This window comes from Oncorhynchus mykiss, chromosome 16 (genome assembly GCF_013265735.2).
Source record: "Oncorhynchus mykiss isolate Arlee chromosome 16, USDA_OmykA_1.1, whole genome shotgun sequence".
NCBI lineage: Eukaryota > Metazoa > Chordata > Actinopteri > Salmoniformes > Salmonidae > Oncorhynchus > Oncorhynchus mykiss.
In genome coordinates, this window is record NC_048580.1 from 27560545 (window position 1) to 27585029 (window position 24485).

A 24485-nucleotide genomic window follows, 5' to 3' on the forward strand; every position below is an offset into this window, starting at 1 on the left:
CAATTTGTGATATATCAAATGCCTTACTTTTATTTTCCTGCATAAGTAAAATCAGGATTGCGCCTCTAGTGCCATTCATTCCAATTAGACTGGTTTGGATTTCTCCCGGACCAATCCATTTTCATCCCATTCTGGAAGTTTGAGATTTGTTTTACCTTTCCCCTCTAGTAATTGAATAGGATATCTATGGTTTAGCTAGCCAATTTTGCCATGACATCACCTATAAGCCTGATCAGGGATTTGTATTAGACAAGCAGTTCCTGCTTATCTTCATTCTGTACTGTTTTAGCTTTAGCCCTATGCTTTTGCCCTGACACTCAAACGTGCCCATAGGTTCATCCTAACATAAAACCCACAATATACATTTATGTTTCAACATAACTCATCCTATTATCTCATATACTGCGTTTATTGTGCAAAACATTTATTACAAGGTAGCTTTTATAGATGTTGTAGTGCGTGATAATAATCATATGTCCCCTCAATTTGGCACCTCATTGTTTTTGCCTTTACAATTGCGTCATGGATCATGACATCTCCATGAGCGGAGGGGGTTTAAAATGAGGTTGGTTGCTAAGCAACAATGTTAGTTGTCACCTCGATTCAAATGACTGTCTGGAGGAGAGGCGAGAGCTAGCGTTGAAAACATATGTTGGTGTTCAAATACAACATAACACAACAGTCAACCAGAAAAAAGAAACAAGGATTACTCAAAAAAAGATAAGGTGGGATGATTCCGTTTTCGGTTTTGCCTTTTTTATTGATCCAAAGTGTGTTGGTTTGATCATGACAGCCAGCCACAGGGCAAGTGTATTGCCAACTAGATAGCTAGCTAGATGAATCTAGTTAGCTAGTTAAAGGTATACCCAGCGATGTGAAGTAGGTGCACAAAGGAAACAGCATAGTGGGTCAATTACCGCAACAACTACGAGCGTTAAAACTTCTCTACCAAACTTCTCTGCTGTGTTGGTCCTGTTGCTACCACGGTGTAACAGCGTGAAGCAACACGTGCACATGCGCAGATACTGTATGTGACCGTTGCCGCATTAAAAACAACTGGGAACTCCGGAAATCTCTGCCTCAGGAAAAAACAAGCTCAGACTGGGAAAATTCGTTTAGTACAGTCATCCAACTTTGACCTATTTTTTCCCGAGTTCCCAGTTGTCTTGAAAGCACCATTAGTGAGGTCATTGAACTATAAAATAACTGGAGACAGCGTCCAAGACGGCCAACCGTTTTTTTCAATGTAATTACTCACTTTCACTGTATCTGCCATTTTCGAGATCTGGGTTTACTGGGATAATTAATGGAAAAATATGTTTTTATTGTCACATTCACCGGATAGATGCAGTGAAATATGTTGTTTTACAGGGTCAGCCATGGTAATATGGCGTTACTGGAGCAAATTAGGGTTAAGTGTCTTGCTCAAGGCCACATCGACAGACTTTTCGCGTTGTCTGCTCCGGGATTCTTTATACAGCTACGGAAGTTACACATAAATCGACATTTTGAGTCATTTCGGGGAGCATTTGAACTAACCCTAGCCTAACCAATGTCCTAACCTTAACCTAATGCTACGTTAATTATCCTTACCTGCTGCGTAAGTTCTCCTAACCTTCTACGCAAAAAGAATTCTGATCCGTACTGCATGAAATGAAACAACAGACTGAGCACACTTGACTTGAAACAACGATACAGATGTAACCATTTGCCATTCAATGTATCATCTGAGAGGCACTGGTGCTCCCAAGTCAAAATTCCACGTGCATTCCACAGGTCATGTTTATAAGTGAGTGTTCCAAAAAATGATCACGATTAGGAAAAGAGTTGAAAGTTTTTCAAGGCACACCAGTTCTCCCATATCTCCAAAGGGGTCTAGGGGGTATGGCTTAAGGTTCAATTAGGGACTGGGATAGAGGATAAATACATACTCAAGCTGAGTCTATTATGTCATTGATTGTCCATTTAACATTTTCACACAATCATCACTGAACATTTGAGTCTGAAAACCATGATCTGAGAGCCCTATGTGGACAATCAAAATATGTGAGAGTTCAACTTGTGAAAATCATCTCTATCGTAAAAGGTTATAGAAAGTTCAGAACTGGTGTGTTGAGCAACATAAGTATATCAGATTCTTTAGTAGAGGGGCAGCACTCAAAATAGATTTTTCAAAGTTACTTGATGTTTATTTGTATTCATTGAGGCAACAAAAAGATTGTCAGTGTGTCTGATATTGTTTCTCCACAGTATTCTTTTCCTGGGTGTGACCAAAGGTCAGGTCGTATTGTACAAACCTGCAGTTTTACAGAAACCACAATAATATACAATAATACAATAATGTTATGATCAGTGCATTACAGTGAGAAAACACAAACAACAAAATTATTGCCATTTCAGTTAATCAAGTCATTCCCATTTAATTTCCAACTACATAAGATCAGTTATTTGACAATAGTGATTTCACACAAATCATTCGTAGTCTCCCAGCAGTAGTTGGGGTACCATGAGGATGAGGTGTTTCTGTGATTATGCAGCAAAAGAGGTGCGCACTTGCCAGACATCAAATCAAATCAAAGTTTATTTGTCACGTGCGCCGAATACAACAGACCTTACAGTGAAATGCGTACTTACAGGCTCTAACCAATAGTGCAAAAAAGGTACAGTGCCTTGCGAAAGTATTCGGCCCCCTTGAACTTTGCGACCTTTTGCCACATTTCAGGCTTCAAACATAAAGATATAAAACTGTATTTTTTTGTGAAGAATCAACAACAAGTGGGACACAATCATGAAGTGGAACGACATTTATTGGATATTTCAAACTTTTTTAACAAATCAAAAACTGAAAAATTGGGCGTGCAAAATTATTCAGACCCTTTACTTTCAGTGCAGCAAACTCTCTCCAGAAGTTCAGTGAGGATCTCTGAATGATCCAATGTTGACCTAAATGACTAATGATGATAAATACAATCCACCTGTGTGTAATCAAGTCTCCGTATAAATGCACCTGCACTGTGATAGTCTCGGAGGTCCGTTAAAAGCGCAGAGAGCATCATGAAGAACAAGGAACACACCAGGCAGGTTCGAGATACTGTTGTGAAGAAGTTTAAAGCCGGATTTGGATACAAAAAGATTTCCCAAGCTTTAAACATCCCAAGGAGCACTGTGCAAGCGATAATATTGAAATGGAAGGAGTATCAGACCACTGCAAATCTACCAAGACCTGGCCGTCCCTCTAAACTTTCAGCTCATACAAGGAGAAGACTGATCAGAGATGCAGCCAAGAGGCCCATGATCACTCTGGATGAACTGCAGAGATCTACAGCTGAGGTGGGAGACTCTGTCCATAGGACAACAATCAGTCGTATATTGCACAAATCTGGCCTTTATGGAAGAGTGGCAAGAAGAAAGCCATTTCTTAAAGATATCCGTAAAAAGTGTTGTTCAAAGTTTGCCACAAGCCACCTGGGAGACACACCAAACATGTGGAAGAAGGTGCTCTGGTCAGATGAAACCAAAATTGAACTTTTTGTTAACAATGCAAAACGTTATGTTTGGCGTAAAAGCAACACAGCTGAACACACCATCCCCACTGTCAAACATGGTGGTGGCAGCATCATGGTTTGGGCCTGCTTTTCTTCAGCAGGGACAGGGAAGATGGTTAAAATTGATGGGAAGATGGATGGAGCCAAATACAGGACCATTCTGGAAGAAAACCTGATGGAGTCTGCAAAAGACCTGAGACTGGGACAGAGATTTGTCTTCCAACAAGACAATGATCCAAAACATAAAGCAAAATCTACAATGGAATGGTTCAAAAATAAGCATATCCAGGTGTTAGAATGGCCAAGGCAAAGTCCAGACCTGAATCCAATCGAGAATCTGTGGAAAGAACTGAAAACTGCTGTTCACAAATGCTCTCCATCCAACCTCACTGAGCTCGAGCTGTTTTGCAAGGAGGAATGGGAAAAAATGTCAGTCTCTCGATGTGCAAAACTGATAGAGACATACCCCAAGCGACTTACAGCTGTAATCGCAGCAAAAGGTGGCGCTACAAAGTATTAACTTAAGGGGGCTGAATAATTTTGCACGCCCAATTTTTCAGTTTTTGATTTGTTAAAAAAGTTTGAAATATCCAATAAATGTCGTTCCACTTCATGATTGTGTCCCACTTGTTGTTGATTCTTCACAAAAAAATACAGTTTTATATCTTTATGTTTGAAGCCTGAAATGTGGCAAAAGGTCGCAAAGTTCAAGGGGGCCGAATACTTTCGCAAGGCACTGTATATGATAACAGACAGTAGCAGCAGCGTAAAAAGAGGGCTTGTGGGGGGGGGGGGGGGGGGGGGGGGGGTACACAATGCAAATAGTCTGGGTAGCCATTTGATTACCTGTTCAGGAGTTGTCTTGTTTTGCACGCTTTGTGCAAAATAAGAAAATGCAGTACTACAGGATATTTATTAACATAGCTCTTTATTAGCTAGCTACAACTGGCATGTTGACGTATCGCCAACCATGATCAACTGACCATGACCTAACCATCTGGGTGGTCTTAACCAATCATAGCACAGTATGATACGGCAGTAAAATGCATCCAATTACAATTCAGTATGTTTACACATATGAATATTACATCCCCCTTCTTTTAAAACAAAATAAAAATGTTTACATATTCTAAGCATTTCTTTTGAATACATGCTCTGTAGTTTGGACTCAAGGTAAGTAACCATTTATATTGCATACTACACCAACTGAATCAACATAGACTCTGAAACAATGATCCAACATGTTATTTTTCAGAGTAAAAGCCTGAAACAATGCCTAAAGACTGGCCACATGTAGAAGAAGCCATAGAGATCGTGAACTGGGTCCTAAGTCTTTGTATGGTGGATAGGGTTTCAATGGAAAAACAGCCTTTCAATTTTCCTCAGGTTTTCGCCTGCCATATCAGTTCTGTTATACTCACAGACATTATTTTAACAGTTTTGGAAACTTTAGAGTGTTTTCTATCCAAATCTACTAATTATATGCATATCCTAGCTTATGGGCCTGAGTAGCAGGCCGTTTAATTTGGGCACACTTTTCATCCAAAATTCCGAATGCTGCCCCCTACCCTAGTGAAGTTGATTGAAAGAAAAAAACAAAAAACCTGCAGAAACTAGGCCCTCCACGGAATGAGTTTTACACCCCTGGTCTAAAGGCTTGATTCTGTTTACTTGGTTTGTTCAGATCAAATGGTCACACCTCACATCACCCACCTTGAATCTGAGCGGAGGAGTTAGCAATTTTAAACTATTTAACCATAAACTTAATTGTTTAAAACCTGGATGTTTCATGTCATTTATGTAATTCCTTGTTTGGGTCTGTTGTCACCTCCTTCTTTGCCCATAGATGGCTATTACCAGCTCATCGTCCTCTACGGTCCCGGGGTAATATCACTCCTTTCCCCTTTTTTTCATTTTTATTTTAAAGGGAGTATGCGAGCACACTCATTCGGTTCACCTAGCCGAGTTCTGCTAGGCACCAGCCAAACCTATGTATGCGGGCGGTTTAAGTGTTTAATGCTGTTTGTTCACAGGTCCAGCTGCACTGGACTCGCCAGTGCAGCTGGACTCGCATACACAAGGCTGCGGGGCCAGATGGATTACCAGGACGTGTGCTCCGGGCATGTGCTGACCAACTGGCAGGTGTCTTCACTGACATTTTCAACATGTCCCTGATTGAGTCTGTAATACCAACATGTTTCAAGCAGACTACCATAGTCCCTGTCCCCAAGAACACAAAGGCAACCTGCAGACCCATTGCACTCTACAGACCCATTGCACTCACGTTCATAGCCATGAAGTGCTTTGAAAGGTTGTTAATGGCTCACATCAACACCATTATCCCAGAAACCTGCAATGCTGAAATGCTGCAAAGGTCCCGCGAGAGAGGAGTCCGGCTCAACCCCGAGAAGAGCACAGTCGGCGCTACAGAGGTCAGCTACTTTGGACATTTTCTCACAGCGAATGGAATCAAGCCAGACCCACAGAAGATCTCAGCCATAAAAGAAATGGAGCCACCAAAGAACCGTGCAGAGCTGAAACAGTGCTTGGCATGGTCAACTACTTAGTCAAGTTTGCACCCAGCCTCTCCGATGCTAATGCACCTCTGCGTCAACTGCTAAAGCAGTCCAGTGAGTTTCTCTGGGACAAGCAACATGACATTGCTTTCCAGAGTGTGAAAGACTTGATCACGAGAGAACCAGGACCGATCCTTGCCTACTACGACCCCAACAAAGAGCTTAGACTCCAAGTGGACATGTCAAAGTATGGACTAGATGCAGTGCTACTGCAAGAAGGAAAACCCATCGGCTATGCTTCCAAATCTCTCACAGACTGTGAAATCTACTAAGCTCAAATCGAAAAAGAGCTCTACGCCATTCTGTTCGGATGTAAACGTTTCCATCAGTACGTATATGGACGACAAGTCATTGTGGAATCCGCCCACAAGCCCCTTGAGTCAATCATGAGGAAACCACTAGCCGCAGCCCCGCCAAGGCTACAGAGAATGATCCTTCAACTACAAAAATACGACTTGCAGTAGCTCACCGTCTAGGCAAAGACATCCCTGTTGCAGACACACTCTCCAGGAAGTTTCTTACCTACAAGGACAGCAGCCTCTGTGAAGGCATGGACATGCAAGTGCACACTGTGTACAGCAACTTACCAGTCAGTGACACAAAACTGAAGGAGATCCGAATAGAAACAGAAAAGGACTCACAACTCACACAGCTGAGGAAAGTCATACAGGATGGATGGCCTGAGGAGAGGAGAAAATGCCCTCAGAGCGTATAAGAATTCTGGAACCATCGTAACAGAGGACTACTACAGCAGATACTTCGAACTCGACAACCTTAACAGCACCACATCTGCAGCTGTGATACACAAGCTGAAAGCAGCCTTTGCCAGGCATGGCATTGTAGAGACTTTAATATCTGGCAATGGGCCCTGTTACAAATCAAATTAGTTTGAATCCTTCACAAAAGCATGGGAGTTCACACGTCACCACATTACCCTCAAAGTAATGGCCTTGCTGAAAAATCTGTGCAGATTGCTAAATTACTCATGGACAAAGCAATAGCAGACAAGCGAGACCCCTACCTCAGTCTCCTTAAATACCGCAACACTCCAGTTGACAACTTCAAATCACCAGCCCAGCTGTTGATGAGCCGCAGACTTCGCTCAATCCTTCCCAGCACCAACCAGCAGCTGCAACAACAACAAAAGCGATACTACTACGACAGGTCAGCTAGACCACTGCCACCACTGATCGACGGAGAGTCCGTTACAATCCAGGAGCATGGCCTCTGGAAGCCAACAGTCGTCATCCAGCCAGCTGACACTGAACGTTCATATCACGTCCATACCGCAAAAGGAGCGGTGTACCGCCGCAATCGTCGTCACCTACTGAACACAAAAGAACAACACACTGATGAGATTAACTGTTCCCCTGAAAGAGAACGTGATGGACTAAACACACACACAGCACAACATACACCATACTTACTTGCAACACCACAAGAACTGTTGACTGACACAGAAGCATGCTCAGCATCATATCGCACAAGGTCAGGAAGAGAGGTCAAGCCCAGAGCTGCCATAGACATGTGAAATGTCAAAGGGTGTAGGCGGATCGCTGCCCTAAGAGTTCCAGACTGTAAACTTGTTATTGAAAGTTCACTTGAAATGCTTTGGTATTGTAGTTGTTTGAAATGTTAAGATTACATTTCTACAGTGAAAGCTGAGTTGCTGTTTTTCCATTGAAAGCCTATCCACCATACAAAGACTTAGGACCCAGTTCACGATCTCTATGGCTTCTTCTACATTTGGCCAGTCTTTAGGCATTGTTTCAGGCTTTTACTCTGAAAAATGCGGGAGATACAGCACTTTCAATGAGTGGACAGTGGAAATTTCCAGACATGATTTCAACGCGTGATCGGGAGTGCGCCTTTCTTGTTTCTCTTTTTCTATTGACGAAGCTTTTGTCCGGTTTAAATATTATTGATTATTTATGACAAAAACAACCTGAGGATTGATTTTAAACATCGTTTGACATGTTTCTACAAACTTTTATTGTACTTTTAAAAAACTTTTTGTCTGGATGTTGTGAGTGCGCATTGTGCCTTTGGATTACTGAACTAAACGCACCAACAAAACTGAGGTTTTTGGACATAAAGAGGGACATTATCGAACAAAACAAACATTTATTGTCTAACATGGAGACCTGGGAGTGCCATCTGATGAAGATCATCAAAGGTTAGTGATGAATTTAATCGCTATTTCTGAATTTTGTGAGCCCTCTCCTTGGCTGGAAAATGGCTGTATGGTTTTCTGTGACTAGGCGCTGACGTAACATAATCGTTCGGTGTGCTTTCGCCGTAAGGCCTTTTTGAAATTGAACACTGTGGTTGGATTTACAAGAAGTTTATCTTTAAAATGGTGTATAATACTTGTATGTTTGAGGAATTTTAATTATGGGATTTATGTTGTTTTGAATTTGGCGCCCTGCAATTTCACTTGCTGTTGTCGAGGTGGGACGCTACCGTCCCACTGGTACCAGAGAGGTTTTAAGACCCAGCCAACCAGGTTTCGGGAGTACCTTACTAATTAATCAGTGACCTTAATTTATCAATCAAGTACAAGGGAGGAGCAAAAAGCCGCAGACACTGTGCCCTCCGTGGAACGAGTTTGACACCTGCTTTAGATGTTAATGTTAATTATCCTTCATTATATTTGTCAAACATGACTGGCGTTTTGGCCTATATTTATGTACTTAAACATCTCATTAAAGTTTGGCTACATTTTCTGGCGCCTCCCTCATGTCAGCATCATTTTGGACATGAGGCTGTAGCCAATATGTATATCACTTACACTTTGACATGTAGGCTTTTTTAAAATTGATGTACATGAAAAATAGATTTGGAATATTATACCAATATTGGCCTATCTGATCCAATTCTAATCGGAGTAATTGTTTGATATTATTATTTGTGCTTTTTTTTACTTGTCCATTCGGACAACTAAATCTATATTCTTCTTGTCCGACTATTTATTTTAGTTGAGCGGACAAGAGGACAAGCATAAATGTCGAGTCGTGAACCTCAAACATGAGATGGTCAGAGATGTAGGGTTGTCTGGTTTGCACTGCCTGCGATGTAAAGGTATGCCACTGGTTGAAGGACCGACCACAAGCGCATTGGTGGTTCTTCAGCACAGGGTGGGAACAGTGGAAGAAAAAACACAAGTATTATTGGGCATTGGGGATATCATTACACAGATCAAGACAAAGTCTGCCATGTAACTGAGTCGAGGAAGATTGAGTGTAGTATTGAGAATAGCATGGAGTGTAATTGAGAAGCTCAAGTCGTTATTAGATAGAACATAGAACGTCATAACCCCGCCCGCCTGTGGGGAAACCTCCTGTGGTTACCTAGGTTACCCCATTGGCTCACAGAAAACATTTCAACTTTTTCAAATGCAATTTTCTTATTGTCTGCTTGATTTAGTAAATTACAAAACAACATTTAAGAAAATTACAACATATCTAAAGATGACTTTTCAACATTGCCTGCTTCCGAGCATTCTCACTAGTTAGAAAAATGTGACTGACTGGCTCGATTTGGTCTTATGTAGCAAAATGTCACTGTTTTTTACATTGGATTATAGTAAATATTTAGAGCTAGAAAATGGTATATCATACACTGCAGTTGAGGAACAATGGGAAAGTAATTCTGCTTTAAAAGTTGAAAAACTTGTAAAACCACTTCTTCTGCTCATTCATTGTCTAGACCCATTCAGCATTGTTCATACCATCTTAAGCTTTAGCCCCACCCATCTCTTTAAGGATTCACATGTGAGGCCATGTGCTAAACTGAGTGAGTACTTTATATTACTAAACAGGTTTTCAAGACTAAAGGCTGGTTTATACTACGTCTATCGACATGTCTATACAGTTGTCACAGTGACATCATGAACATTCTATTGTCGCAGACATCAAACTTGCCGTTTTGTCGTTATGAAAAAGTATAAACACAAAAACGACAGGCTGCATGACATCAACAGCGTGATCCAAAATAGCATAACTGGTGTATTTTAACCGGAATATTAAGCTAGCCAAGACCAACACCACAAACAAACAGACTATACAGCTACAACTAGTGAGTGGAATTACAAACCGACTATACTTAACAAATTAAATGTCTTACATGTGCCTACTTGGACACCAGGTCCCCACATTTCACACTCTCCCACACCGAAAAGCCTGAAGCCCTGAAGCCTCATTGTCTTAGCCATTTGCTTTCCAAACTATGTTTTCCTGCAATGAAATTGGGGGTTGAGGAGAGATATTAAAATATATTATTATTTTCTATTAGTTTACAATTCTAGACTTGGCGAACGGGAACAATATCAAATTAGGAAGATGGCATTTTCTCGCCCTTGGCTTGCAGGCCTGCTCCTGCTAATGTAAAAAATGTAGGCTTACAAACTAGTCCACTAGTTTAGCTCTTTTCTCTGGAATGGCTCGCATAGTTTTCCATGGTCCTGAAAACATTTATTTTTGTGCTCAGTTTTATTAGCCACAATCTTGTCTTTACTAATTTAGTTTCAACACCCCTCTCACACACAAAAACCCATTATAATTATGCACTAGCTTACGAAGAAATGTGCACGCTGTTCACAACAAGCTTTTTTGCTAACAGACATGAGTTAAATTAACTTAAGGTCTCTGCATGCATCCCAGCTGAAACAGTTTTGAACAGTATGTTTACATATTATGACAACATTTTGTGAAATTTTTGTTCGTTTTGGTTTTCGGCAAGGGTTTTTTTCGGGTTGTTTGTGCACACCATATTTTTTACAGAGGCAAGTTGGAGTAGGCAGCCGAACTCTACGCCAGTCAACAGTAGCGATTTTTCTTCGGTGATAGTTAACGGCAGTTGGCATCCAATATGTTGCATTACCGCCCCCAACTGAATTATAGTATAAATCCATTACACTTAATTATACAAAATGGGACAGGGGAACTCCCCCCCAAAATATATAAAATAATTATATACAGTACCAGTCAAAAGTCTGGACACACCTACTCATTCAAGGCATTTTCTTTATTTGTACTATTTCTACATTGTAGAATCATAGCTAAGACATCAAAACTACGAAATAACACATACGGAATCATGTTGTAACCAAAGAAAGTGTTAAACAGATCAAAATATATTTTATATTTGAGATTCGTCAAAGTAACCACCCTTTGCATTGAAGACAGCTTTGCACACTCTTGGCATTCTCTCAACCAGCTTCATGAGGTAGTCACCTAGAATGCATTTCAATTAACAGGTGTGCTTTGTTAAAAGTACATTTGTGGAATTTCTTTCCTTCTTAAGCCAATCAGTTGTGTTGTGACAAGGTAGGGGGGGGGGGGTCAATCCGGAATATTTCAAGATCTTAGAAAGTTTCTTCAAGTGCAGTCACAAAAACCATCAAGCGTTATGATGAAACTGGCTCTTATGAGGACCGCCACAGGAATGGACCCAGAGTTACCTCTGCTGCAGAGGATAAGTTCATTAGAGTTACCAGCCTTAGAAATTGCAACCCAAATAAATGCTTCACCCTCATTCAAGTAACAGACACATCTCAACATCAACTGTTCTGAGGAGACAGCGTGAATCAGGCCTTCATGGTCGAATTGCTACAAAGAAACCACTAGTAAAGAGTACCAATAAGGAGAAGAGACTTGCTTGGGGCAAGAAACACGAGCAATGGACATTAGACCGATGGACCTCTGTCCTTTGGTCTGATGAGTCCAAATGTGAGATTTTTGGTTCCAACCGCTGTGTCTTTGTGAGATGCAGACGCAGGAGGATCTCTGCATGTGTGGTTCCCATTGTGAAGCATGAAGGAGGAGGTGTGATGGTGTGGAGGTACTTTGCTGGTGAACACTGTCAGTGATTTATTTACAATTCAAGGCACACGTAACCAGCATGGCTACCAAAGCATTCTGCAGCAATATTCCATCCTATCTGGTTTGCGCTTAGCGGAACTATCATTTGTTTTTCAACTATTTCAATTTGACAATGACCCAAAGGAGCTCCATGCTGTGTAAATGTTATTTGACCAAGAAGGAGAGTGATGGAGTGCTGCATCAGGCCTCCACAATCAGTTGGACACAGAGTGAAGGAATGGCAGCCAACAAGTGCTCAGCTTATGTGGGAACACCTTCAAGACTGTTGAAAAAGCATTCCAGGTGAAGTTGGTTGAGAGAATGCCAAGAGTGTGCAAAGCTGTCATCAAGGCAAAGGGTGGCTTCCTTCATGACCTGGCCTCTGTAGATTGGTATAGAATCTGCTTGATCCCCTCTGTCAAAGAAGCTTGAAAGAACCTTATTTTTTTATATTTTCAGTGGTTTTGTTAACAAACCCATCCCCCAAAAGAAAATGAGAATTAAAAACAGCCCCTGGTATGAGCTTGATCTGGCAGAGTTACTCCACCTCAAGAATTCCATTTGGCAAAATGCTTTAACCTCAAGAAGTTCTGGAAAACGGTTAAAAACCTGGAGAACAAACCCCCCTCCTCACAGCTGCCCATGTCCCTTAATATTGATGATGTGGTTGTTACTGACAAGGAGCACATGGCTGAGCTCTTTAATCAACACTTTATTAAGTCAGCATTCATATTTGACTCAGCCATGCCTCCTTGCCTGTCCAACATTTCCTCATCTCCCACCCCTTCTAATGCGACTAGCCCCGATGCGCCTCCCTTTTTTCCCATTTTGCGCCTCCCTTTTTCCTGATGACAAAACACTGACAACAATGAGACAGCCTATAGGAAGGAAGTCAGAGACCTGGCAGTGTGGTGCCAGGGTAACAACTTCTCCCTCAACATGATCAAGACAAAGGAGATGATCGTGGACTACAGAAAAAGGAGGGCCGAGCATGCCCCCATTCTCATCGACGGGGCTGTAGTGGAGCAGGTTGAGAGCTTCAAGTTCCTTGGTGTCCACATCACCAACGAACTATCATGGTCCAAACACACCAAGACAGTTGTGAAGAGGGCACATCAAAACCTATTCCCCCTCAGGAGACTGAAAAGATTTGGCATGGGTCCCCAGATCCTCAAAAAGTTCTACAGCTGCACCATCGAGAGCCTCCTGACTGGTTGCATCACCACCTAGTATGGCAACTGCTCGGCTTCCGACCACAAGACACTACAGATGGTAGTGCGTACAGCCAAGTACATCATTGTGGCCAAGCTTCTTGCAATCCAGGACCTCTATACTGGGCGGTGTCAGGAAGGAAGGCCCTAAAAATTGTCAAAAACTCCAGCCACCCTAGTCATAGACTGTTCTCTCTGCTACCACACGGCAAGTGGTATCGGAGGGCAGTCTAGGTACAAAAGGCTTCTTAACAGCTTCTACTTCCAAGCTATTGAAACCCCCCTCCCATTTTTACTCTGCTGCTACTTTCTGTTTATTATCTATACATAGTCACTTTACCTCTACCTACATGTACATATTACCTCAATTACCTCGACTAACCTGTGCCCCCACACATTGACTCTGTACCGGTACCCCCTGTATATAGAGTCGTTACTGTTATTGTATTTTTTTAATTTTTAATTTTTACCTTTATTTAACTAGGCAAGTCAGTTAAGAACAAATTCTTATTTTCAATGACGGCCTAATGACTGCCTGTTCAGGGGCAGAACGACAGATTTGTTCCTTGTCAGCTCGGGGGTTTGAACTTGCAACCTTCCGGTTACTAGTCCAACACTCTAACCACTAGGCTACCCTGCCGCACCAAATTTTTGAATTTGGGGCTCTTGAATTTTTATTTATTTATTTTTTATGATTTTTTACTTCAGTTTATTTTTTAAATACTTTCTTAATACTTATTCTTCTTAAAACGGCATTGTTGGTTAAGGTCTTGTAAGTAAGCATTTCACTGTAAGGTCTACTACACCTGTTGTGTTCGGCGCATGTGACAACTATAATTTATTTTAATCTACTCACTTTCGCTCGCCGATTCATGGACCGTCTATATCCGGGTTGCATCCGGTTTACAGCACCCAACTTCACACACACATTAGCACTCAGTGCGCACAGGGAGCAGCGTGAGCTGCAACATCATCACATCATCCAAAAACATGGCAAACATTAGATGAATATAAAATGTTAATATCTTCGACTGTGAGTGATGTTTGCACAAAGTGATAACCAAAGTGTCTTATTAGGAATTTTGAAATCTAACTTCTCTATGTTCAATACCGGAACCCTGGCACCTTGCTCGCTCATCGCAATGGTGTGTTCGAGCAGTAAGGATAGCGAAGCTGACTGTAGACATAAGTTGGCGAGGTGCATCTGTGGCAGCCGAAAGTCTGTCACTGTAGTCTAAAGTGGTTTTCCAACAGCAAGACTCAGATCAACATGGCAGTGTCAACATAGCTGCCATTGTGTAAGTTTTTCTTTAAAAATACCTTTGATCTATAAAGTTCATAAAGAAAATCTATATTACATCTCATGTTCTCCTATCCAGATGTCTAACAATGCCACTGCAGCCTCCAGGAGAGGAGTCTTCCAAGCTCATGGTGATGGTGAAGAAGAGTCTAAACAACCCAGTCATAGCTATATGCTGAGTGACTTTGACTCAGACCCCAGCACAGACCCTGGATCTGAGACTGACCCTGACAGTGAAGAAGCAGAGAGTGAAGCAGAGTTAGACAGAGCACCAGACACACATAAAGAGAGTGCCACAACTGGTCTAGATCTCACTGAATTGAGAGATGTAGGTAAAGGCCCACAGACCAATGTCTATAAAGAAGAGGCGTACATAAGTACTACACACACCCAGCCTAAAACCAAAGGAGAGCTCCACATTCACTCTGTGTTGTAAGTAGATTAAGCCTTGTGTGTCTGTGTGTGTGTGTGCAGAGATACCCATCCAAACAAATTATTAAAGTAAACTACAAAGTACAGAAAATACAAAATTCGATTTTACTTTTGTACCTAAATCACCCCATTATCCTTGCTCTGGAAGTGCTTTCTTTCAAGCTCCTCCACCAACACCTCTCGTGGCCTCACACGATAGTGCCATAAGACTTCTGATACCAATGCATTACATTTGGGATTGTAGGGCCCAAGAAATTGTGAACCGCTATTAAAAAAATCATTTTAGAGACGTTTTTCAGTATTTTTAAGATTTTCTGAAGTATCTTGTTACAAATTACATGGTGATTTTTTTCAGGCCTTTCATATACAGTGCATTCAGAATGTATTCAGACCCCTTGACTTAATCCACATTGTGTTATAGGTTACAGCCTTATTCTAAAATGGATTAAATACAAAAAAATGAACGGAGCAAGGTACAGAGAGATCCTTCATAAAAATTTGTTCCAGAGCGCTCAGGACCTTCAACCTGGGCGAAGGTTCACCTTCCAACAGTACAACAACCCTAAGCACACAGCCAAGACAATGCAGGAGTGGCTTTGGGACAAGTTTGAATGTCCTTGAGTGGCCCAGACAGAGCCCGTACTTGAACCCAATCGAACATCTCTGGAGAGACCTGAAAATTGCTGTGCAGCGACGCTCCTCATCCAAGCTGACAGAGCTTGAGATGATCTGCAGAGAAGAATGGGAGAAACTCCCCAAATACAAGTGTGCCAAACTTTAGCGTCATACCCAAGAAGACTCAAGGCTGTAATCGCTGCCAAAGGGACTTCAACAATGTAATGAGTAAAGGGCCTGAATACTTATGTAAATGTGATGTTTAAGTTTTTATTTTGAATACATTTGCAAAAAATACTAAAAACCTGTTTTTGCTTTGTCATTATGGAGTATTGTGTGTAGATTGATGAGGGGGGAAAACTATTGAATCCATTTTAGAATAAGGCTGTAATGTGACAAAATGTGGAAAAAGTAAAGTGCTCTGAATACTTTCTGAATGCACTGTACAAATTACAAAATACTCTGTGTGTAAGTGTGTGTGTGTGTCTACATCTAAATTTTCACAATATGCACTGACAGTTGACAAATATCCAGAGGTGTGAAGGCCTTCTCCACCTCCATCTTTCTGTCCATGTCTCAGGGAGTGTGGGAGTGAGGTGATGACGTGCCAGTTCAACAATGAAGGGACTCTGTTGGCTGTTGGTCTGAGTGACGGAGCCATCAAGGTATTGGACTTGAACACCGTTTCCAACTTTTATGTTCATTAAGGCACACTGTAGCAAAACGTTTTGCACCAGACAATGAAAACAAATGTTTCTTATTGGACAGGTGCAGATAGTATCTCCCCACAAATATTTTTCATTTTCCTTCCTAATGAACACAACACCGTTGATATGTGGCTGACCAATTGACGTGTAGGAGAATGATAAATTATAGATCTGTCATTGGGACGTCTGAATTAATTTAACGCCATCTGTCTTTTTCAGCTCTACAGTATGGACAATGGGAATTTTTTACAGACACTAAGGGACAGCAGCAGCATTCTGTCCTCTCTACCAGTTACTGCACTACGATTCACTCTGAGCTCCCAGTCACGTTGTCTCCTGCTGGCTACCTGTGAGTAATACATCTTACTCCCATAGAAATAGAATGACTAGAATGGACATTCAAATTCAAGTCAATGGGTGGACCTGGCTGTGAGTGATACATGTTAGCCCTCTCTGAGGGCCCCTCTCCTGAACAAACATAACTTGTCCTAAAGGGTCACACACTCATAGAAATAGAATGACTAAAATGGGAGAAGCCCCTCAGACCAAGGCAATTAAGTGTGCTCAATGGTACAATCAATATGTCTGCCATTGTAGACCTGTATTTTCTAATAAGTTGACTTGGCAGGTACTTAGATGCAAGGGCATGGTACTAAATCATGTTTCTTCAATCTCAAGTTAGACATTCTCAATGATGTATACATGCATCATTACAATCGTTGATTGATATGAAGCTGATACAACTTTCAGTTAAACAATGAGAACGATGAGAGTTCTGCTACTTTGTCATGTTTCTGGTACAGTGATGTTCCGCATTTTGAGCCAGTAGAAGATTCAACTGTCACGAGTTTCTAGGGCCTCTGACAATTCTGCATCCTGTATGATTTGAGGCACATGGTGATGGAAAACACTTGTTTACTTCAGACTTTTTAAAGTTATGTGTAAGCAATTAAGCAGGTTACTCGTGTTATGATTGTAATCAAAGATATGTGAGGATATGACATCCGGAACGTCTTGGCATCCGGCTTTTCTCCTCCACAATGCACCAGTGTCGGGGAAGCTACTCTGAAGATATAGTTTACCAAGCTACCAATTACTTCACACTAGAAGAAATTAAGCTACCCTAAAGCTACCCTGAAGAAAAATATAGTATACTTACTAAAGTTACTTAGAAAAAGTAGTTCACTACATCCAAACTACTTTGTGAAAAATTATCATATGTAAATCTGAAATGTCATAAACTACAAATTGCAAGAACAGATCCCTTTGGGGTCATACTCTATGTTTAGATCATGTGTAATTTAGCCTATTAAACACACTATTATTATCCTATTATCCATCCACCTGACAGGTGTGGCATATCGAGAAGCTGATTAAACAGCATGATCATTACACAGGTGTACATTGTGCTGCACTCCTTAGCTGTCTTCATAGGATAACTATTTTTGGTTCCAGGGAGAACCCTTTTTGGTTCCACGTAGAAGCCTTTTGGGTTTCATGTAGAACCCTCTGTGGAACCCAAAAGTGTTCTACCTGGAGGGTTATTCAAAGGGTTTCCCTAGCCGAATAACCATTTTAGTTTCTAGATAGCACCTTTTTTTCTAAGAGTGTGGGGACAATAAAAGGCCACTCTAAAATGTGCAGTTTTGTCACATAACACAATGCCACAGATGTATCAAGTTTTGAGAGAGAGTGCAATTGGCATACTGACTGCAGGAATGTGCGCTAGCTGTTTCTATAGAATTGAATGTTAATTTCTCTACCATAATCTGCCTCCAACGTTGTTTTAGAGAATTTGGCAGCATGTCAAACCTCCACATCCGGCTTCTGCACCTGCAGGATCGTCTGAGACCAGCCACCCGTACAGCTGATGAAACTGGGTTTGCACGATCAAATAATTTCTGCAAAAACTGTCAGAAACCGTCTCAGGGAAGCTCATCTGCGTGCTCGTGCTAGTGTCGTGTGGGCAAGCGGTTTGCTGATGTCAACGTTGTGAACACAGTGCCTCATGGTGGTGTTGGGGTTAAGGTATGGGCAGGCATAAGCTACGGACAATGAACACATTTGCATTTTATCGATTGCAATTTGATACCGTGACGAGATCCTGAGGCCCATTGTCGTGCCATTCATCCGCCGCCATCACCTCATGTTTCCAGCATGATAATGCACGACCCCATGTTGCAAGGATCTGTACATAATTCCTGGAAGCTGAAAATGTCCCAGTTCTTCCATGGTCTGCATTCTCACCAGACATGTCACCCATTGAGCATGTTTAGGATGCTCTGGATCGATGTGTATGAAAGTGTGTTCCAGTTCCCGCCAATATCCAGCAACTTCAGACAGCCGTTGAAGAGGAGTGGGACAACATTCCACAGGCCACAATCAACAGCCAGATCAACTCTAATGCGAAGGAGATGTGTCGCGCTGTGTGAGGCAAATGGTGGTCAAACCAAATACTGACTGGTATTCTGATTCACGCCCCTAATTTTTTTTCAAAGGTATCTGTGACCAATAGATGCATATTTGTATTCCCAGTCATGGGAAATCTATAGATTATAGCCTAATGAATTTGTTTCAATTGACTGATTATCTTATATGAACGGTAACTCAGTAAACCTTTGAAATTTTTGCATGTTGCGTATTATATATACACTGTATATATTTTTTAATAGTTCAACTACCACCAAGCTACTGCAAAATGTAGTTTACCTTTTAGTCATTTAGCAGATGGTCTTATCCAGAGTGTACATTTTAATATTTTTTGTACTGGTTCCCCGTGGGAATAGAACCCACAATCCTGGCATAGCAAGCACCATACTATACCAACTGAGCCACATGGGATAAATTACTTATTTCATTACTAATTGAATTAGTTAAATTACTAGTTGAACTACTCCGCAACACTGCTACTAACCTTGAACGGAAATGTCTGTTCTAGTCATTCTAATTCTATGCACAATAACAAGTCTGCTTTTGTTCCACGCAGACTTAGTCAAAATGCTCAGATTTCAACTGCTATCGTAACTCAAAATGCTTCTGACTGAACGAATGTGATTCTCAAGGACCGGAGTTGGCTGTCCCTATAGAATAGCCTCAATTCTTCGGGACTTGGACTCTACAAGGTGTCGAAAGCATTCCACAGAGATGCTGGCTCATGTTGACTCCAATGCTTCCCACAGTGGTGTCAAGTTTGCTGGATTTTCTTTGGGTGGTGGACCATTCTTGATTGACACGGGAAACTGTTGAACATGAAAAATCCAGCAGCGTTAAAGTTCTTGACACAAACCAGTGTGCCTGGCACCTACAACCATACCCCATTCAAAAGCACAATTCAAAAGTGGATTTAACAAGTGACATCAATAAGGGATCATAGCTTTCATCTGGAATCACCTGGTCAGTTTATGTCATGGAAAGAGCAGGTGTTCTTAATGTTTTGTATACTCAGTGTACAATCACGCCTGACAAGGCCAGTGAAATACATGCCTCGTTGGAAGTCCCGCCGTCCACAGGTGATACACGTTAGGTTCGGATTCATTCCTTCAATTTAATACCGCTCTTTATCGAGCCCAGAAACGGGGGGGCAAACAGGTGTTGCACCTCGTTTCCCTCCTTCAGGGAACAGTAGTTATAGTCATAATATTACGTTCCCTTTCAGTTGGTCAACTTCAGTTCAACATACTATGGAGAAATATAATCACACCCCAAGCCGACCCCAACAGATACTAAATAAAACAGCCCATGGCAGACCACCCAGATCTGACCCCGCCAGATGTGACAGTCTGGGTATTACGCGCACGTTGCCTAGTGACTTTCCCCAGTCCCAGCCATAATAAGCACGCTGTGGGCTACACAGGGAGAAGTGACATCCAAGTGATAAAACCTCACAAAAGTGTATGGTGATGCCCAACTTGCTGCAGCACAAATATCTCCTGTAGTTAACCCTTTAAACAATGCCCTAGATGCTGCCAGACCCCTGGTGCAGTGGGCACGTACACCACTAGGTAACCCTTGTCGCTTGCTGATAATATGCCAGGGAGATAATCCAGTGGGAGAGACGCTGCTTAGAGAGTGCCTTGCTGCGAGGTGGATTAGCAAAACAGACAAAAAGCTGCTCAGATAACCGGATACCCCGGGTCCTTTCAATGTACGTGCGTAAAGCTGCCACTGGACACTGGATATGGAACCTCTGTTTTTTTCAGAAGGAGGCGAAAAGGAAAATAGTTCAAAAGCTAACGACCTGTAGGATATAGCCATGACTTTTGGGGCGAAGGCTGCATTTGGACGTAAAGTAACCTTGGAGTCGCCTGGGGCATACAGGAAGGGTGTACAGATAATGTGTGGAGGTCCCTAACACATTTAGCCAAGTCCAAAGCCATGAGCAGGGAGGTTTTATAGAAGAGCATCTTCAGATCCACAGACTCCAGAGTGCCTCCAAAACCAGCTCTAAGTCCCATGCGAGTGCAGTAGGTTTAGAGACTGGTCTGAGACTGCGTAACCTTTCAAGCACCACCAGGTTTTGAGCCCCCAGTGAGGTTCCGTCATTTTCCCACATGACACACTGAGATAGCGGATATGTGCACTTTTAAAGTTTTATTTATTTTATTTCTGACGTTTTGCCTCATAGCTGGTAGCTAATCGCACAAAGAACTATGAATCCCATCAAATGAATCTTTCAGCACTGGCACTGTTGTTGTTGCGCAAGGTAATACCACCACTCATGCAGCAACGGGGCTAAGAGCACTGTGAGTGAAGGGCTGAAAGAGTCATTTTTAGCATAGAAGTTGGTCGAATTTACCCGAAAGTCTACTAAAGTGTGACTTTGTCCTCGTGTTTCTTGGCTATTTATAGCGTTTTGGTCACACGCTGGGTTGTTTGTCAATGTTAGTTTGAGCTCGCTCAACTACTAGCAAAAAGAAGAGATGTTGGAAAATCTCTGACAGACACATCACGCTAATGGCCCACCCCTTAAAGGGGCAGCTGATAATTTTTGTCTCACCTAAATTACTGAATATTTGAGGGTACATTGTGCTTGATTGAGCATGGAACACTCCCAAAAACTTTTATCCATGCACTTTTCGTAATTTCTTATCATAAAACTCTCTTCCTCAAATATTATCATTGTGCTCCTAAATGTATTTGTGTGCGCTTACATTTGTTAACATAGAAGCACATGTGCTTCTTGTAAAAATGTCAGCGTAGAGTCCCGAGACAGCTCTGAAAAACTGACCCCTTCTATTCTAACATACAGGGGTGAATCATAATTGACTCTTAATTCCCAGGAATGAAAAGCATTGACCTGACAACAGACAGCTCATTTCAGGGATCATATGAACCACAGAGAATGTGTGTGGGATAATAGCGTGGTCGTGTCCAACCCTGCTCATTCCCTCGACTCCGCTACCAACAACTAATCGCCCATAGAGCCCATAACCTGTATCACTGGACACTTAATAGGGACGAGTGAGCTACGGGCAGGAATCAACAATGAATACAAATAATGAACCACCTTTGGGGAAAGGAGCCAGAGACCCTAATTATTACTCTCACCCTGGAGAGATTGATATACCCCTTAAACCCTGTGGAACGCAGGGTAACAGAGGGGGTAGCATTAAACATGGACAAGCATTTAACATATAGTAACAGTCAAAAGTTTGGACACACCTACTCATTCAAGGGTTTTTCTTTATTTTTACTATTTTCTACATTGTAGAATGATAGTGAAGACATCAAAACTATGAAATAACACATGTGGAATCACCACATATTTTAGATTATTCAAAGTAGCCACCCTTTGACTTGATGACAGCTTTGCACACTCTAAGCATTCTCTCAACCAGCTTCATGAGGAATGCTTTACAAAAAGTCTTGAAGGAGTTCCCACATATGCTGAGCACTTGTTGGCTGCTTTTCCTTCACTCTGCGGTCCAACTCATCCCAAACCATCTCAATTGGGTTGAGGTCGGGTGATTGTGGAGGCCAGGTCATCTGATGCAGTATTCCATCACTCTCCTTCTTGGTCAAATACCCCTTACACAGCCTGGAGGTGTGTTTTGCATCATTGTCCTGTTGAAAAACAAATGATAGCCCCACTACTAAGCGCAAACCAGATGGGATGGCGTATCGCTGCAGAATACTGTGATAGCCATGCTGGTTAATGGTTTAACCATGGTTTTTGCGACTGCACTTGAAGAAACTTTCAAAGTTCTTGAAATTTTCCAGATTGACTGACCTTCATGTCTTAAAGTAATGATGGACTGTCGTTTCTCTTTGATTATTTGAGTTCTTGCCATAATATGGACTTGGTCTTTTACCAAATAGGGCTATCTTCTGTATACCACCCCTACCTTCTCACAACACAACTGATTGGCTCAAACGCAAATATGAACTTTTAACAAATCACACGTGTTAATTGAAATGCAATCCATGAAGCTGGTTGAGAGAATGCCAAGAGTGTGCAAAGCTGTCATCAAGGAAAAGGGTGGCTACTTTGAAGAATCTCAAATATAGAATATATTTTGATTTGTTGGAACACTTTTTTGGTTACTACATGATTCCATATTTGGTATTTCATAGTTGTGATGTCTTCACTATTATTCTAAAATGTAGAAAACAATAAAAATAAAGAAAAACCCTTGAATGAGTAGATGTGTCCAAACTGGTACTGTACGTTGTGTGAGACTGCATAGCCTGAATGAAGCTTGGCCTATTTACGGGCACAGGGGGCTCTGGCAATGGCTGACGTAGTACTCCATTTGGACCATAACCAAACGTGGGGGCACTCTTGTCACAGTATTTTTTTGGGGGAGGGGCGCACTACTCAGTCAGACCCGTGCCAATGCCCCTCGCCCTGGGGGTTACCCCAGCCAAGTGCTTGGGAGCTGCTTCCTCATCGGAGGTGCAAGTAAACCTCGCTTCCTCCACTCCCTCCAACTGCAGGAATTGAAAATAGGATTGGGGTGCCATAATGCTGGGGGGAAGCTAGTAAGATTCCCATTGCTGGAAGTGAAGCATGTTAGCCGACGTTAGCCAGGAGGCTTTTCAAAGCTAGGCTAGCTAAACTCTTTGACCACAGCACAACCCGTTTAGAATAACCAAGTGACTTAACGCTACATATACTAAATAAGAGATGTACTGTACCCCAGAAACTCTACTGTGGAGAGGGAGGAATAGGTAGTAATTGCTAGCTTGCCTCGGCGAGTAGCCAACCTGGCTAGCATACTACGCAGCACTTGTTTAGCCAGCCCGGTTTCACCTACAGTTGAAGTCGGAAGTTTAAATACACTTAGGTTGGAGTCATTGAAACTCGTTTTTCAACCACTCCCCAAATTTCTTGTTAACAAACTTTAGTTTGGCAAGTTGGTTAGGACATCTACTTTGTGCATGACACAAATCATTTTTCAAACAATTGTTTACAGACAGATTATTTCACTTATAATTCACTGTATCACAATTCCAGTGGATCAGAAGTTTACATACGCTAAGTTGACTGTGCCTTTAAACAGCTTATAAAATTCAAGAAAAAGATGTCATGGCTTTAGAAGCTTCTGATAGGCTAATAGACATACAGTGGGGCAAAAAAGTATTTAGTCAGCCACCAATTGTGCAAGTTATCCCACTTAAAAAGATAAGAGAGGCCTGTAATTTTCATCATAGGTACACTTCAACTATGACAGACAAAATGAGAAAAAAATTCCAGAAAATCACATTGTAATGAATTTATTTGCAAATTATGGTGGAAAATAAGTATTTGGTCAATAACAGAAGTTTATCTCAATACTTTGTTATATACCCTTTGTTGGCAATGACAGAGGTCAAACGTTTTCTGTAAGTCTTCACAAGGTTTTCACACATTGTTGCTGGTATTTTGGCCCATTCCTCCATGCAGATCTCCTCTAGAGCAGTGATGTTTTGGGGCTGTTGCTGGGCAACACGGACTTTCAACTCCTTCCAAAGATTTTCTATGGGGTTGAGATCTGGAGACTGGCTAGGCCACTCCAGGACCTTGAAATGCTTCTTACGAAGCCACTCCTTCGTTGCCCGGGTGGTGTGTTTGGGATCATTGTCCTGCTGAAAGACCCAGCCACGTTTCATCTTTAATGTCCTTGCTGATGGAAGGAGGTTTTCACTCAAAATCTCACGATACATGGCCCCATTCATTCTTTCCTTTACACGAATCAGTCGTCCTGGTCCCTTTGCAGAAAAACAGCCCCAAAGCATGATGTTTCCACCCCCATGCTT

General features: G+C 41.8%; 1 protein-coding gene across 2 annotated transcripts in view; it reads left to right on the forward strand.

Moving 5' to 3' along the window:
- The first annotated feature begins 596 nt into the window (after positions 1–596).
- LOC110491768 (U4/U6 small nuclear ribonucleoprotein PRP4-like protein) overlaps positions 597–24485 on the forward strand; it is a 34210-nt gene continuing 10321 nt past the window's right edge. Inside the window, exons 1-4 of one of the 2 annotated variants that reach the window (XM_021565505.2) lie at positions 597–725; positions 14573–14925; positions 16121–16205; positions 16467–16596. In XM_021565505.2, the coding sequence (XP_021421180.2) occupies positions 14573–14925; positions 16121–16205; positions 16467–16596 (568 nt within the window). In that variant the 5' untranslated portion in view covers positions 597–725. Of the gene's footprint in view, positions 726–13985; positions 14492–14572; positions 14926–16120; positions 16206–16466; positions 16597–24485 lie in introns of those variants that run through there. The other variant, XM_021565506.2, reaches the window with a different exon arrangement.